This window comes from Marmota marmota, unplaced genomic scaffold, assembly GCF_001458135.2.
Source record: "Marmota marmota marmota unplaced genomic scaffold, marMar, whole genome shotgun sequence".
NCBI lineage: Eukaryota > Metazoa > Chordata > Mammalia > Rodentia > Sciuridae > Marmota > Marmota marmota.
Window position 1 is genome coordinate 32,933,246 of NW_025999853.1, and position 12,556 is coordinate 32,945,801.

The 12,556-nt window shown below is 34.7% G+C and overlaps 1 protein-coding gene and 1 long non-coding RNA gene across 2 annotated transcripts in view; one reads left to right on the forward strand and one right to left on the reverse strand.

Annotated features, from left to right (window-relative positions):
* Glipr1l2 (GLIPR1 like 2) overlaps positions 1 to 7,494 on the reverse strand; it is a 58,446-nt gene extending 50,952 nt beyond the window's left edge. Inside the window, exon 1 of the mRNA XM_015482606.2 lies at positions 7,162 to 7,494. Within this exon, the coding sequence (XP_015338092.2) occupies positions 7,162 to 7,395 (234 nt within the window). The 5' untranslated portion in view covers positions 7,396 to 7,494. The remainder of the gene's footprint in view (positions 1 to 7,161) is intronic.
* Positions 1 to 12,556, forward strand: part of LOC125617288 — a 49,950-nt gene that overhangs the window by 32,262 nt on the left and 5,132 nt on the right. The gene's annotated exons all lie outside the window — the stretch shown is intronic.

A 12,556-nucleotide genomic window follows, 5' to 3' on the forward strand; every position in this document is an offset into this window, starting at 1 on the left:
ATATATGAAAAAGCAGGAAAAAACCAACCCAAACAAACCAGAATGACTCAATAGCAAACTCCACTGACACCACAGTGAAGGAAATATCAGAGTAGAAATTTACAAAGCTTATAGCTAAACTAATCTATGAGATAAAATATACTGTAAGGAGTGAAATCAGAGACAAGATACAAGAATTGAAAGATCACTTCAATAAGGAAATAGAAATTCTGAAGAAAAATCAAATGGAAATTCTCAAAATGAAGGAATCAATAAACCAAACTAAAAATTCAATGGAAAGCATCACCAATAGAATAGACCATTTAGAATACATAGTTTAAAGCAACGAAGACAAAGTACATAATCTTTAAAATAAAGTTAATCATGGAAAAAGGGTTAAGAGACCATGAATAGGATTTTCAAAAATTATGGGATATTATTAAAAGACCAAACCTAAGATTCAGAGGGGTAGTTGAAGGCTCAGAGCTACAAACCAAAGGAATGCACAATCTTTTCAATAAAGTAGTAACAGAAAATTTCCCAAATCTTAAGAAGGAAATGGAAAATCAAATATAGCAAACATACAGGACTCTAAATATACAAAATTACAACAGAGGCACTCCTAAGTAAATTATTATGAAAATGCCAAACAAACAAAATAAGAATAGAAATTTAAAAGCTAATAGAGGAAAAACAACTGGTCACATTTAGAGACAACCCAATCTAAATCTCAGCTGATTTTTCAACTCAGATCCTAAAAGCTAGGGAATCTTGGGATAATATATACCAAGCTCTGAAAGAAAATGGATGCCAACCAAGAATACTATATGCAGAAAAATTAAGCTTCATATTTTAATATGAGGTAAAAACCTTCCATGATAAACAAAAGTTAAAAGAATCCACAACTAGAAAGCCAGAACTATAAAACATACTGAGTAAAATATTACATGAAGGCGAAATGAAGAATACAAATAAAAAATAGGAGAGGGTGAAACTAAACTAGAATAATAGTGTATCAAAGGAGAATATAACTCAACTAAAAAACTAAAAATAAATAAAAATGACAGGAAATAAAATCATCTTAATAGTAACACTCAATGTTAATCGTCTCAACTTATAGATCAAAGAACACAGATTCTTTGATTGGATTAAAAAAAGACCCAGCAATATGCTATCTCCAAGAGACTCACCTCATAGGCAAAGATATCCATAGACTGAAGGTAAAAGGAGAGGGGGAAAAACAACAACAACAACTATCATTCACATGGATCTCATAAACAAGCATAGGTTTCTATTCTCATATTTGAAAAAGTGGACTTCAAACCAAAGTTAATCAGAAGAGATATAGAAGGCCATTTCATACCTCTTAAGGGATTCATAAAACAGAAAGAAATAATAGTCATAAATATCTATGCCTCAAACAATGGAGCAACTATGTACATCAAACAAACCTTTCTCAATATCAAGATTCAAACACACCACAACACAATAATTCTGAGTGACTTTAACATAACTCTCTCTTATGTTAAAGATATAATATTCAAACAAAAACAAAATAAAGAAGCTACAGAACTAAAATTACAATTAGTAACTTAGACTTAACAGACATATATAGAATATTTCATCCATCAGTGACTGAATTCATTTTCTTATAAGCTGCACATTGAACATTTTCCAAAATGGATAATATTTTAGGACACAAAGCAACTGTTATCAAGTAAAAAAAGAGATAATACCTTGCATTCTATCAGATCATAATGTAATGAAATTAGAAATCAATGACAAGAGAAAAATAAAAATTACTCTAATACCTGGAGACTAAATAATTCACTACTGAATGATGAATGTATAACAGAAGAAAACAAAAATGAAGTAAAAATTATACTTAGAGGTAATGAGAATAATGACATAACATATCAAAATCTCTGGGACACTATAAAGGCAGTTCTAAGAGGAAAGTTCATAGCATTCAGCTCATACATTAACAGAATGAAAAGATACCAAATAAATAATCTAACATTACATCTTAAAGCCCTAGAAAAAGAAAACAAACCAACACCAAACCAAATCAGCAGAAGACAGGAAAATCAGAGCTGAAATCAATGAAATCAAGATTTTAAAAAAGACAATTCAAAAAATAAATGAATCAAAAAGTTGGTTCTTTGAAAAAAATAAACAAAATTGACAAATCCTTAGCCAAGCTAACCAAGAGAAAGAGAGAAAAAAACGCAGATTATTAAAATCCAATGAATTACTAAAATCCATTTTCAGCCCATGAAAACCTTGAAGAAATTGATAAATTTCTAGAGACATATAACCTACCCAAATTGAACCAGGAAGATATAGAAAATTTAAACAGGTTAATTTTATGAGGTTGAAGAAGTCATCAAGCAAGAGCCTGCCAACAAGGTGGATTCTCAGAAAATTTCTACTAAATCTTTAAAGAATAAATAATTCCAATACTCCTCAAATTATTCCATGAACTAGAACAAACTTCCAAAGCCAATATCACCCTGAAATCCAAAACCAGACAAAGACACATCAAGCAAAGAAAACTCCAGACCAATATCCTTGATGAACATAGATGCAAAAATTCTCCATAAAATACTAGCAAATTGCATACAAAAACACACTAAAATGATAGTGCACCATGATCAAGTGGATTTCATCCCAAAGATGCAAGATAGTTTCAACATAAAGAAATCAATAAATGTATTTCACCACATCAATAGATTTAAAAGACAAGAATCACATGATAATCTCAATAGATGCAGAAAAAGCATTTGACAAAATTCAGCATCCATTCGTGATCCAAACACTAAAAAAAAAAGAAATAAAAAGACTATATTTCAACATTGTAAAAACTACATATGATAAACCAAATGCCAACTCATTCTAAATGGAGAAAAACTGAAAGCATTCCCTCTAAATACTGGAACAAAACAGGAATGCCCATCTCCACCAGTTCTATTCAACATAGTGCTAGAATCTTCAGCCAGATCAAGTAAGCAAAAGAATGAAATAAAAGAAATACTAATAAGAAAAAGGAGCTCAAACAAGACCTGTCTGCCCACAACAGGATCCTATATATAGAAGACCACCCCCCCAAAAAAAAAACTCCACCAAAAAAAAAAAAAACTTTTAGAATTCATAAATGAATTCAGCAAAGCAGCAGGATATAAAATTAAACTTTATTAATCAATTGTGTTCCTACACACCAATGATGAATCAGCTGAAAGAAAAATTAGGAAAACCATCCCATTCACAGTAGCTTCCAAGAAAAACAAAACACTTGAGAATCAATTTAAGAAAAAAGGTGAAAGAACTCTACAATAAAAAATACAGAACACTAAAGAAAGAAATTGAGGAAGACCTTAGAAGATGAAAAGACCTCCCATGTTCTTGGATAGGCAGAATTAATATTGTCAAAATGGGTATACTACCACAAGTGCTATGCAGATTCAATGCAATTCCCAACAAAATTCAAATGATGTTCTTCGTGGAAATAGAAAATTGCTCCTGATATTTGGAAAACTAAGAGGCCCAGAACAACCAAAGCGATCCTTAATGAAAAAAAAAAAAAAAAAAAGAAGAAGAAGAAGAAGAAGCAGCAGCAGCAGGAGGAGGCATCACAATATTTCATAAATATTTAGTATTTAGTATAATACCAAAATTATACTATAAATCTATAATAACAAAAAAGCATTGTATGGGCACCAAAACAGACATGGAGACAAATGTAGCAGTATATAAAACACAGAAATAAACCCACAAAAATACAGTTACCTCACACCAGACAAAAGTGTCAATACATATATTGGAGAAAAGATAGCCTCTTCAACAAATGGCACTGGGAAAACTGGAAATGTAAACCCTCAAATAACTAAAATCAGAAGTGAAAGAGAGGACAATACTACTGATCTTAATAAATAAAAAGTATTATAAAACCACTAGTGCTATTAACATATGTAGGTCAATTAAATGAATGACCTAGATGAAGTTGACAGATTCTTAGAAACATACATCAAGACTAAATCATGAAGAAATACAAAATCTAACGAATTCATAATTTGTAAAGAGATTAAATCTGTAATTCAAATCTGCCAATAAAGGAAGTCCTTCAGCTAGATGGCTTCATTGGTGAATTCTACCAAAGACTTAAACATGACTTAACACCAACAGAGGAAGCACTTCTTAATTCTATGAGTACAGCATTATCCTGATACCAAAGTCAAAGATACTAAAACAAAATAAAACTAAAGATGAATATCTTTTAAGAATATTAATGTAAAAGTCCCCAATAAAACTTTAAAAATGAGTTCAACAGCATATCATTTGTCCATATGTGTGTGTGTGTGTGTGTGTGTGTATGTATAGCGATTTGTTTCTGGATCCTATATTCTATTCCATTAGTCTGGGAGATTCTGTGTAAATAGACCTTTCTTCAAAGAAGAAAAACAAGTAGCCAAAAGCACATGAAAAGATGCTCAAAGTCATTAATCATGAAATCACAATGAGCTATCATTTCATACCCATTAGACATTTATTATACAAAAAACACCTGAAAATAACAAGATTTGACAAAGATATGAAGAAACTAGGATCCTTGTGCATTCCCAGTAGGAACAAAAGTTGGGCAGCCACTATGGAAAACAAAATGCTAGTTCTTTGAAAAAAGAAAAAAACAACAACATGAGATTACCAAATGATACAGCAATTCTAGTCTGAGTGTATACCTAGAAGAGAAGCAGGGACTAGAGCAAATATTTATCTGTTAACATTCAAAGTAACATTAAGCAAAATAGCCAAAGGGTGGAAGCAACCCAAGAGTCCCTTTGGCATCAACAGCATGGACATAGAAGAGCAATATAAAGAATTTAGGTGTTATAAAAAATTTTAATATTGGGAAGGAGGTTAATAACATAGGTGGATTCTTGGGGAAAAAGAGACCCTTAATAGAGGAAGACTGGATCTATGAGCATGACCAGTCATGCTTGTTTCTTTAGTTGTATGGACAAAACCTCCAGCATATACTTGTAACAGATCAAGTAGAACACAAACAATTTAAATGTAACCAGGTTCAAAATGAAAATAGTGTGCCCCAAAGTGATTTACGATTAGACTCCTTAACCCTCCTCCCAAAAAATAATGAACCCCAAATATCAAATGTCTGTCATGGCATTTGTTTTCAAAGGAGGTTTCCTGAGAACCTGCACATTTCTTCCCAGGAAAATCATATACATAATCAGAGAACTCAACCCTGCAGTTGTCACTTGTCTTTTCTCTAAAAGGTAAGGGGCACCTACACCCTGCCTTTGGGGTGTGTATACCTTTGATGCCCTTAAATAAATCTTTGTGCCTTGATTTGGAGGCATCCTGAAATTCTTTCCAGCAATAAAAGTCAAGAATCCAATCAGGGTGATTTGGGGTTTCATTTTCCTCTTTGGAGAGCCTACTTCTGACCCATGTCGGATGACAGTGATCTGATTAACTTTGGAATTTGTAAAATGGGGTATATATTTTAAAATGCTAAGAATAACTAGTAAGAGAATAAAAAATAAAACATCTGATCTCCTAATATATTACAGAAAACTTCTAAATAGAACATACTATTATGATAGAATATAGTATTTATACTAATTATTTATTTCCTAGAAATAGTTGGGAAACATACACCAACTTTTAGAAGAAACAGGAAAAAATTTAGGGTGGGGTCTTAAGCTATAACCAAAATACTATTTCTGTAAAAATGTTCATATGTTAAATTACGGATTGTGAGTTCCAGGTTTATTATTCTTTAAACTACTTTTTTATATTTGAAATATCTAATTTAATTTTTAGAGATATAAAAACCTATGAAAAGTCGAATTAAAAAGTATTGTGAATTTATTAATTTTCAGGAGGAAGGATAATTCCAATTTTAGAAGGAACAGAAGTGATCCCAAATGGATAGAAAATATGTAGTTAAAATTCTAAAATATCTCCAAAGTCTATGATTGAATTAAAAAGATAAAAATCTGACTTGGACAAAACTATCTTCAGCAAATGGAACTACCTATAATTTGATGAGAAAATGCTGGCAAAATAAAAGTTAAAGAAAATAAACAAGAAAAAACTAAAATATGTCTAATCCATATCGTACTTTAAAAATTAACATTAAAACTAAGTATCATTTTCTGATTAATTCAGCAAATGATTGAAAATGCCAGTGACCATATGGAAAACAACACTTCTATATAGCTGGTATTTGCTTATAGGCTGTTTGCCACAGGCTTTAAAAGAGCAATTGCTATATAACAAATGTTTAAAAATCAAATGCTTTTATTTATCCCATTTCTATTTTTTTTTTTTTGGCCAGGAACTATTCCTGAACGAAGAAAATATGTATATGGAGGTAGTACCTGTAATATAATTTATACTGTAAATTATAAACTCCTGATTGCCTAGTAAGAGGACAGTCTTTTACTTGTTGGATTTTGTGGTCATTTTTTAATGACCATTATGAAATTCTCCTAGCAAGGAGAGAATAGTTGATGAGGTATTAAATGAAAATAGAAAAAAAAAAAAAAGGTGGAAAGAGACCAAAGTGGGAGGGAGGTAGCAGGGCAGCTAAGGAATGCTGACTAGGGAGGAGACCTTGGGAGCAAAACGTGGAGAGTACACTCAGTAATGAAGACAAACACTACTTTTTAAAGTCGGAATTAATGTGAAAAACATCCACGATAAAAAAAGAAATCAAAATTTTAAATAAAAACAGACTAACCTTGCAATTGCACTGCCCTAAGAGTGCTTTACTTGCTTCTCTATAGTTCAGTTCCAAGGATCCTTGTCTTTGTTTAAAATTTTGATATTTTCTTGATTATAAGTCAATAAGTTTGATTGACTTTTTAATTTTAAAAAAAAGAAAACTACTACATTAAAGTATCTTCTTGAAGTGGTGCCCTCTTAAAATATGCACCTCAGCTGAGTGCCACACTGGCCTTAGAGTCGGTCCTATGCAAAATCCTCTTAATAACCATGTCTTAGAGGGCCATTGATTTTACACATTATGTTTGAAACCTAAGGTGTAAGTGTGGTTCTCAGGAATCCAAAGCCTCATGGCAGTGGCCCAGACTTCCGGAGGCAGAGGGGTGCGTGGTGACCAGAGTGCCGGGAGGTTGGGAAACCGCCCAGGAGTCTCACCATGAAGCGCAGGTTAGACCCTCTGGGGTAAACGTTGCCCCGGAGGTCATTGTGGAGAGTCACGTACTCATTGATGAAGTCTACGTCCTCTTCGTGCGGCAAAAAGTACGCGTTCAAACCGGAACCCAACAGGAGAAGCCACAGCTCGCAGAGCCACAGCTTCAAAACGCCCCCTAGCGCCAGGGGGAAAGACTGATCGCACCACCCGGAGGCGAAGGGCCTTGTGGCCTCCATATTTCACCCGACACAGATAGGACAGTGCGCAGGCGCCAGCCCGCCCCTGTGACCTGCCAATCTACCGGGCTGCGCAAGCAAGTCTTATCTTCCAGAAAGCAGGAGAGCAGAACCTGGCAAAGCATTAAGGAGGAAAAAGGAGGTGGGACAGGAAAGCCAGAGCCTTGCGACAGACAAAGCTTAAAATACATGTCTGCGAACTAATCGAAAGGATACTTGAGTGAAATGATTTGAGGCTGTTCACAAGGCAATGTAGCAAATTATTATCCTGAGTTGATTTCTGACTCAGAATGATGTGTCATCTTTCATTGACCAACTACCGGTTGATATGGTAAATGCCAGTTGCTGATAATTAACATGTTCAAGGGACTTTGTAATTGTGCAAGGGGAAATGGCCATTCTTTCTATGATACTGATAAAAATTAATTCCTTTTCATCTTTAACTGTTGAATTGGGAGTTTGGTGTAGCGTGCTCTTTTTATTTATTTATTCTTATTATGGACAGAATATCCTCTTTAAGCCTGACTTCTTCCTTGAGATTTTTCTCTCTTCTTTATGGGAAATTACAAAACAAATAGAAGAATTGAAAGTTCAGGATTGAGGATGAGGTAGTGATTATAAAACTCTTATTAAATGAGAATATTTCTGTTCTCTCATCAGTACTATTGAGGATGGGATATCAGTATTCCTCTTCTGCCACTGGCTGTCCCATTCATAGAAGGAAAGAACTCACTTTTTGTTTGTTTCCTTTATTTCAGGTAAAAATAGCTAGAATCTTGGCAGTGGCCTGGTCTAGTTCAAACATTTTGCTCAAAAAAAAAAAAAAAATTGCTCTGAAGAGTTTAAATACTAGGGGTGAAATAAAAGTATGCATTGGTTTTGGGTATGTATATATTGTACTCAACAACATTAAGGTGATATTAAATATCACTGGTGATACCTCCAGTTATCGGTGAGGAGTCCTGCTTCCCCACATGTTGAAGTCTGAACATTAGAGAAGCATGCAGAGGCAAGCATATGAAGCAGGGTTTATTTAAAAAGAGATAATTTAGACTTCTCCCAGGATGGAGAAGGGGGCCATAGCTGGTATCCTGGTATCCCAAGAGGTGAGGTGTTCTGCCCTTTCCCTATGTCCTAGGCTTCCTTTGTTCTCCTGCCTTTTCCTCCTTATCTTTCTCCTTTCTGCTTATGTGACTAGGCCCAGGAGCTTGGTGGGATGGCCCAAAGGTGGGAAACAGGTGAGCTGAAGGGGGAAGGGCAGGATGGAGCAGCCCTGCCCACATTAACAAACAACCTGATAGCTCCCTGAAGGGAGGGGCAACTCATTGGGCTAGTAGGAGGAAGGGCAGGTTCTTGATAAGGGGGAGGAAGGGCTCTGAAGGAATTAACATTTCAATCCCTCAGGGGACAGTCTCCAACTTCCCAGACTCACTCAAAATTGGCCTCCTTGACCCAACCTGACTCCATTTACCTAATTATACCGACTGCCTGTCTAATTCTGGCTTCACTGGGACAGTTGGACATAAATTTCCCACAAAGAAAACATTGTAACTGGTTGCCTTAAAAAATATCTAAAAAAGCAAAGTACTTTTAAAAATACCCCAGCACTGTGGTAAACACTTGTAACTCCAGTAACTGGGATAGCTCAGATAGAAGGATCCCAGGTTGGAGTCCAACCTCAGCCACTTAATGAGGCCCTAAGTAACTTAAGGAGATCCTGTCTCAAAAATTTAAAAAGTGGGTCGGGGCTGGGGTTGCAGCATAGTGGTAAAGAACCCCTGGGTTTAATCACAGGTATCCCCAATAATATTTAAAAATGAAAATTATTTTCTGTTCACACTATTGAAAAGTAGCAGACCTTCAAAAGATGGTTTCGTTCTTGTCTTTATTCTTTTAACATAAATTACCAGGCCGCATGTTAGGTAATTGAAAAAGACCAGTAGACAAAATACAAACCTCACTTTCCAGTAAATAGAATAATAGAATTTTAGATTTGGAAGAAATTTTAGACAATTTCACTAGTGCTATGATTAAACATATTTTCTAATACATCAGTGATTGGTGATCATCACATCCTTTGACCAAATAATTATATTAACAGGGAAGTCACTGTATCCTGGACAGCTCATTTCATTACGAGACATGGCACTCACTAATTTAATAGATATTTCTTTAATAGCTCTTATGTGTCAGAGCCAACTCTAGAAACTAGAGTTACAAAAGTTAACAAACATGGAGTCTGTCCATAGGAAACTTTTGGTTAAAGATAATACAGGCATGGAACCACCATATGATCCAGCTATACCACTTTTCAGTATTTACCTTGAAAAATTAAAGTCATCTTTATGTTTATAAGTCAATTATAGTCATACAGTTTTATAAATGAATTAAAGTCATACCCATGTTTATAGCAGCATAGTTCACACTAGCCAAACTGTCCATCAACAGATGAATGGATAAAGAAATGTGGTATATATACACAATGGAGTTTTAATCAACCATAAAGAAAAATGAAATTATGACATTTGCAGGAAAATGGGTGGAACTAGAGACCATCATGTTAAGTAATGTAAGTCTAACTCAGTTAAGCGGCATATGTTTTATCTCATATACAGAAGCTAGAGAGGAAAAAAGAAAACAAAGGTGAGGGTGGTTCTCCTAAAAATCAAAGGAAAATCAGTAAATAAAAGGGACCAAGGGGTGGAAAGTAAAGAGGGAGTGGGAAAGTGCTGGGGAGTGATATTGGTCAAATTAGATTGTTATGTTGAATGCATGTACAAATATGTAACAACAAATCCTATCAATATGTACAACTATAATGCACCAATACAAAAATGTGGGGGGAAAAAGTAAAGATTATAGATGAATTTTCAAGCAATTATAATATAGGTTTGTCAATATTATTTCAAATTCATTTCATATATGGTTTGTAAATATTTAAAATTCATTTCATATATTCTTACTATTATGTGTGATTCAGTATTTCAAATGGTTAGCAAGTATCAACTCATTCAGATCATAAAAACCTTAAGATATAATTATCACTAATACCTTCTCAAACAGAAAAGTTAAGAAAAAGAGAAATAATTTGTCTAAAGTTATCTTGCAAGTGTTTGTTTTTATTTATTTAACTATTTCCTGTTAATTTTCATTTCATGAACTACTAGCAGATCTAAATATATTTTTATAAATGCATCCAAATTTATAAATACGTTGTTTGAAAGTTGTTAACCTAGGCTGGACAATGCTGTCCCTTGCTAAGATTATAAAGAGTTATTTCATACATTTAACTATACTGAAGCAGGCCACAGACCCCCACCCAGAAGATCTCTTGCTATAATTAAGCTTCCCTAGTCAGAAAGATCTTTACAAAGAATATCAGCAGGCAGGATATCTGCAGAAAGCACTTGCTGTGAAGCTTCCTCTTTCTTATAAATGCCAGGTTTGCACACAAAAGGTGTGATTGATAGAGAATAGTCTGTAAGCTTGTTGTACAAAAAGATATTATCTCTGTTTTCTTGGTAAACTTGTGGAACCTGTGCCTGGTCTAGAGGATGGAAGGAAAAGCACTTGTCATGTGAAGCTCCAACCCTCCCCCCCACACACAGACTAGATATAAAGTTCAAAAAATTCCCAAAATCTCTGTCCAGAGAATCTTTCAGGCATAAGCCACACTCTGGACTGGCTGGCTGCAGTCCCGAAAATTCCTCGGGTGTCCAGCCTCCTCTGTTCCTACATCAATTCTAAATATTGATCCCCAAAATACAGGAATAATACATATTTAAGAGTGAGATTTTTATATAAACATTCCCAGAGTATGCTCAATTTCATGGCCTTGACTTTGGAAAGAGACAAATTGTATTTTAGGTGCTGAGACCTGTAAGAGTTTTAGCTGTGGAAATATACAAGACAGCGAATTTCCTCTGATGAACAAACTCCCAGGGAATAATAGGCATGTTGTTTTCCACTGCTGAAACATTCTGCAGTTTATCCCAGGAACTAGTAAGATAACTAATACATACTCCGTGCCTGGAAAGTTTCTGCAAAAGTGCAGAATGCCTAGCTGCTGTGGTAATGCCTTTCATGAGGAAGCTGTGTGCTAGAGTCTTATCAGCCTCTTGATCTCAGACAGTCAGCTCCTGGGAATAAAGGAACTTTCTTGTTAGACAACTACGATGTTGCACCCAGTTCCGCTGCTCCTAAAGCCTATCCACATAACAATAACTTTAAACAATGGACTTTCTTGAAAGTTACACTAAGCTTCTAACATTGCACATTGCAACATAATTTGTAACTGATTAATAAACTGCATAATGTTACTAACTCTGTAACTTGCCTAACGAGACCATGAATAGTAATGTAGTAATGATGCCAGTGACCTAATGTAACCTGCTGTTTCTGTACCTTGCTTCTGTCTCCTTTTGCTTTCTTTACAGGGACTCCAATTCATTCTGGAATCTGGTTACATACAACACATCATATAGGTATATATAGAAAACATTTGTAGCATGAGTATTTTCACTTTATGATTTCTTTTATCAAAATGCTTTGGTTTGTGGAGCATGGTGGCACACACCTGTAATCCCAGCAACTCAGGAGGCTGAGGCAGGAGGATCATGAGTTCAAAGCCAGCCTCAGCAAAAAGCAAGGCACTAAGCAACTCAGTGAGACCCTGTCTCTAAATAAAATGCAAAAAAGGGCTGGGGATGTGGCTCAGTGGTGAAATGTCCCTGAGTTCAATCCCTAGTACCAAATAATAATAATAATAATAATAATAATAAATTGAAAAAAAAAAACTTTGGTTTTTCTCACATAGATGTTGTATATATTTTTGTTAGATTTATACTTCTTTTTTTGGGGGGGTGCTAACATAAATAGTATTATGTTGGTTGTTGTTGTTTGTTTGTTGTGGGGGGATATTATGGGGAGCCTGCCTCAGAAAACACTCTAAGTTCGAATTCAAACAAAAAACAGCTTTATTTACCTGACCAGGGACTGTCTCCCACCTGTAGAGACTGAGACTCTGGGAGAATAGCAATTTCCTCACTTGTGTCTTGGGAATTTAAGGATTAAAAAAAAAGCCCACAACTCAGTTGCTTTTCTCAGTGTCATGCAAGAAAGCAAGGTAAAAAAGCTAAAAAAAAAAAAAAAAAAAAAAACA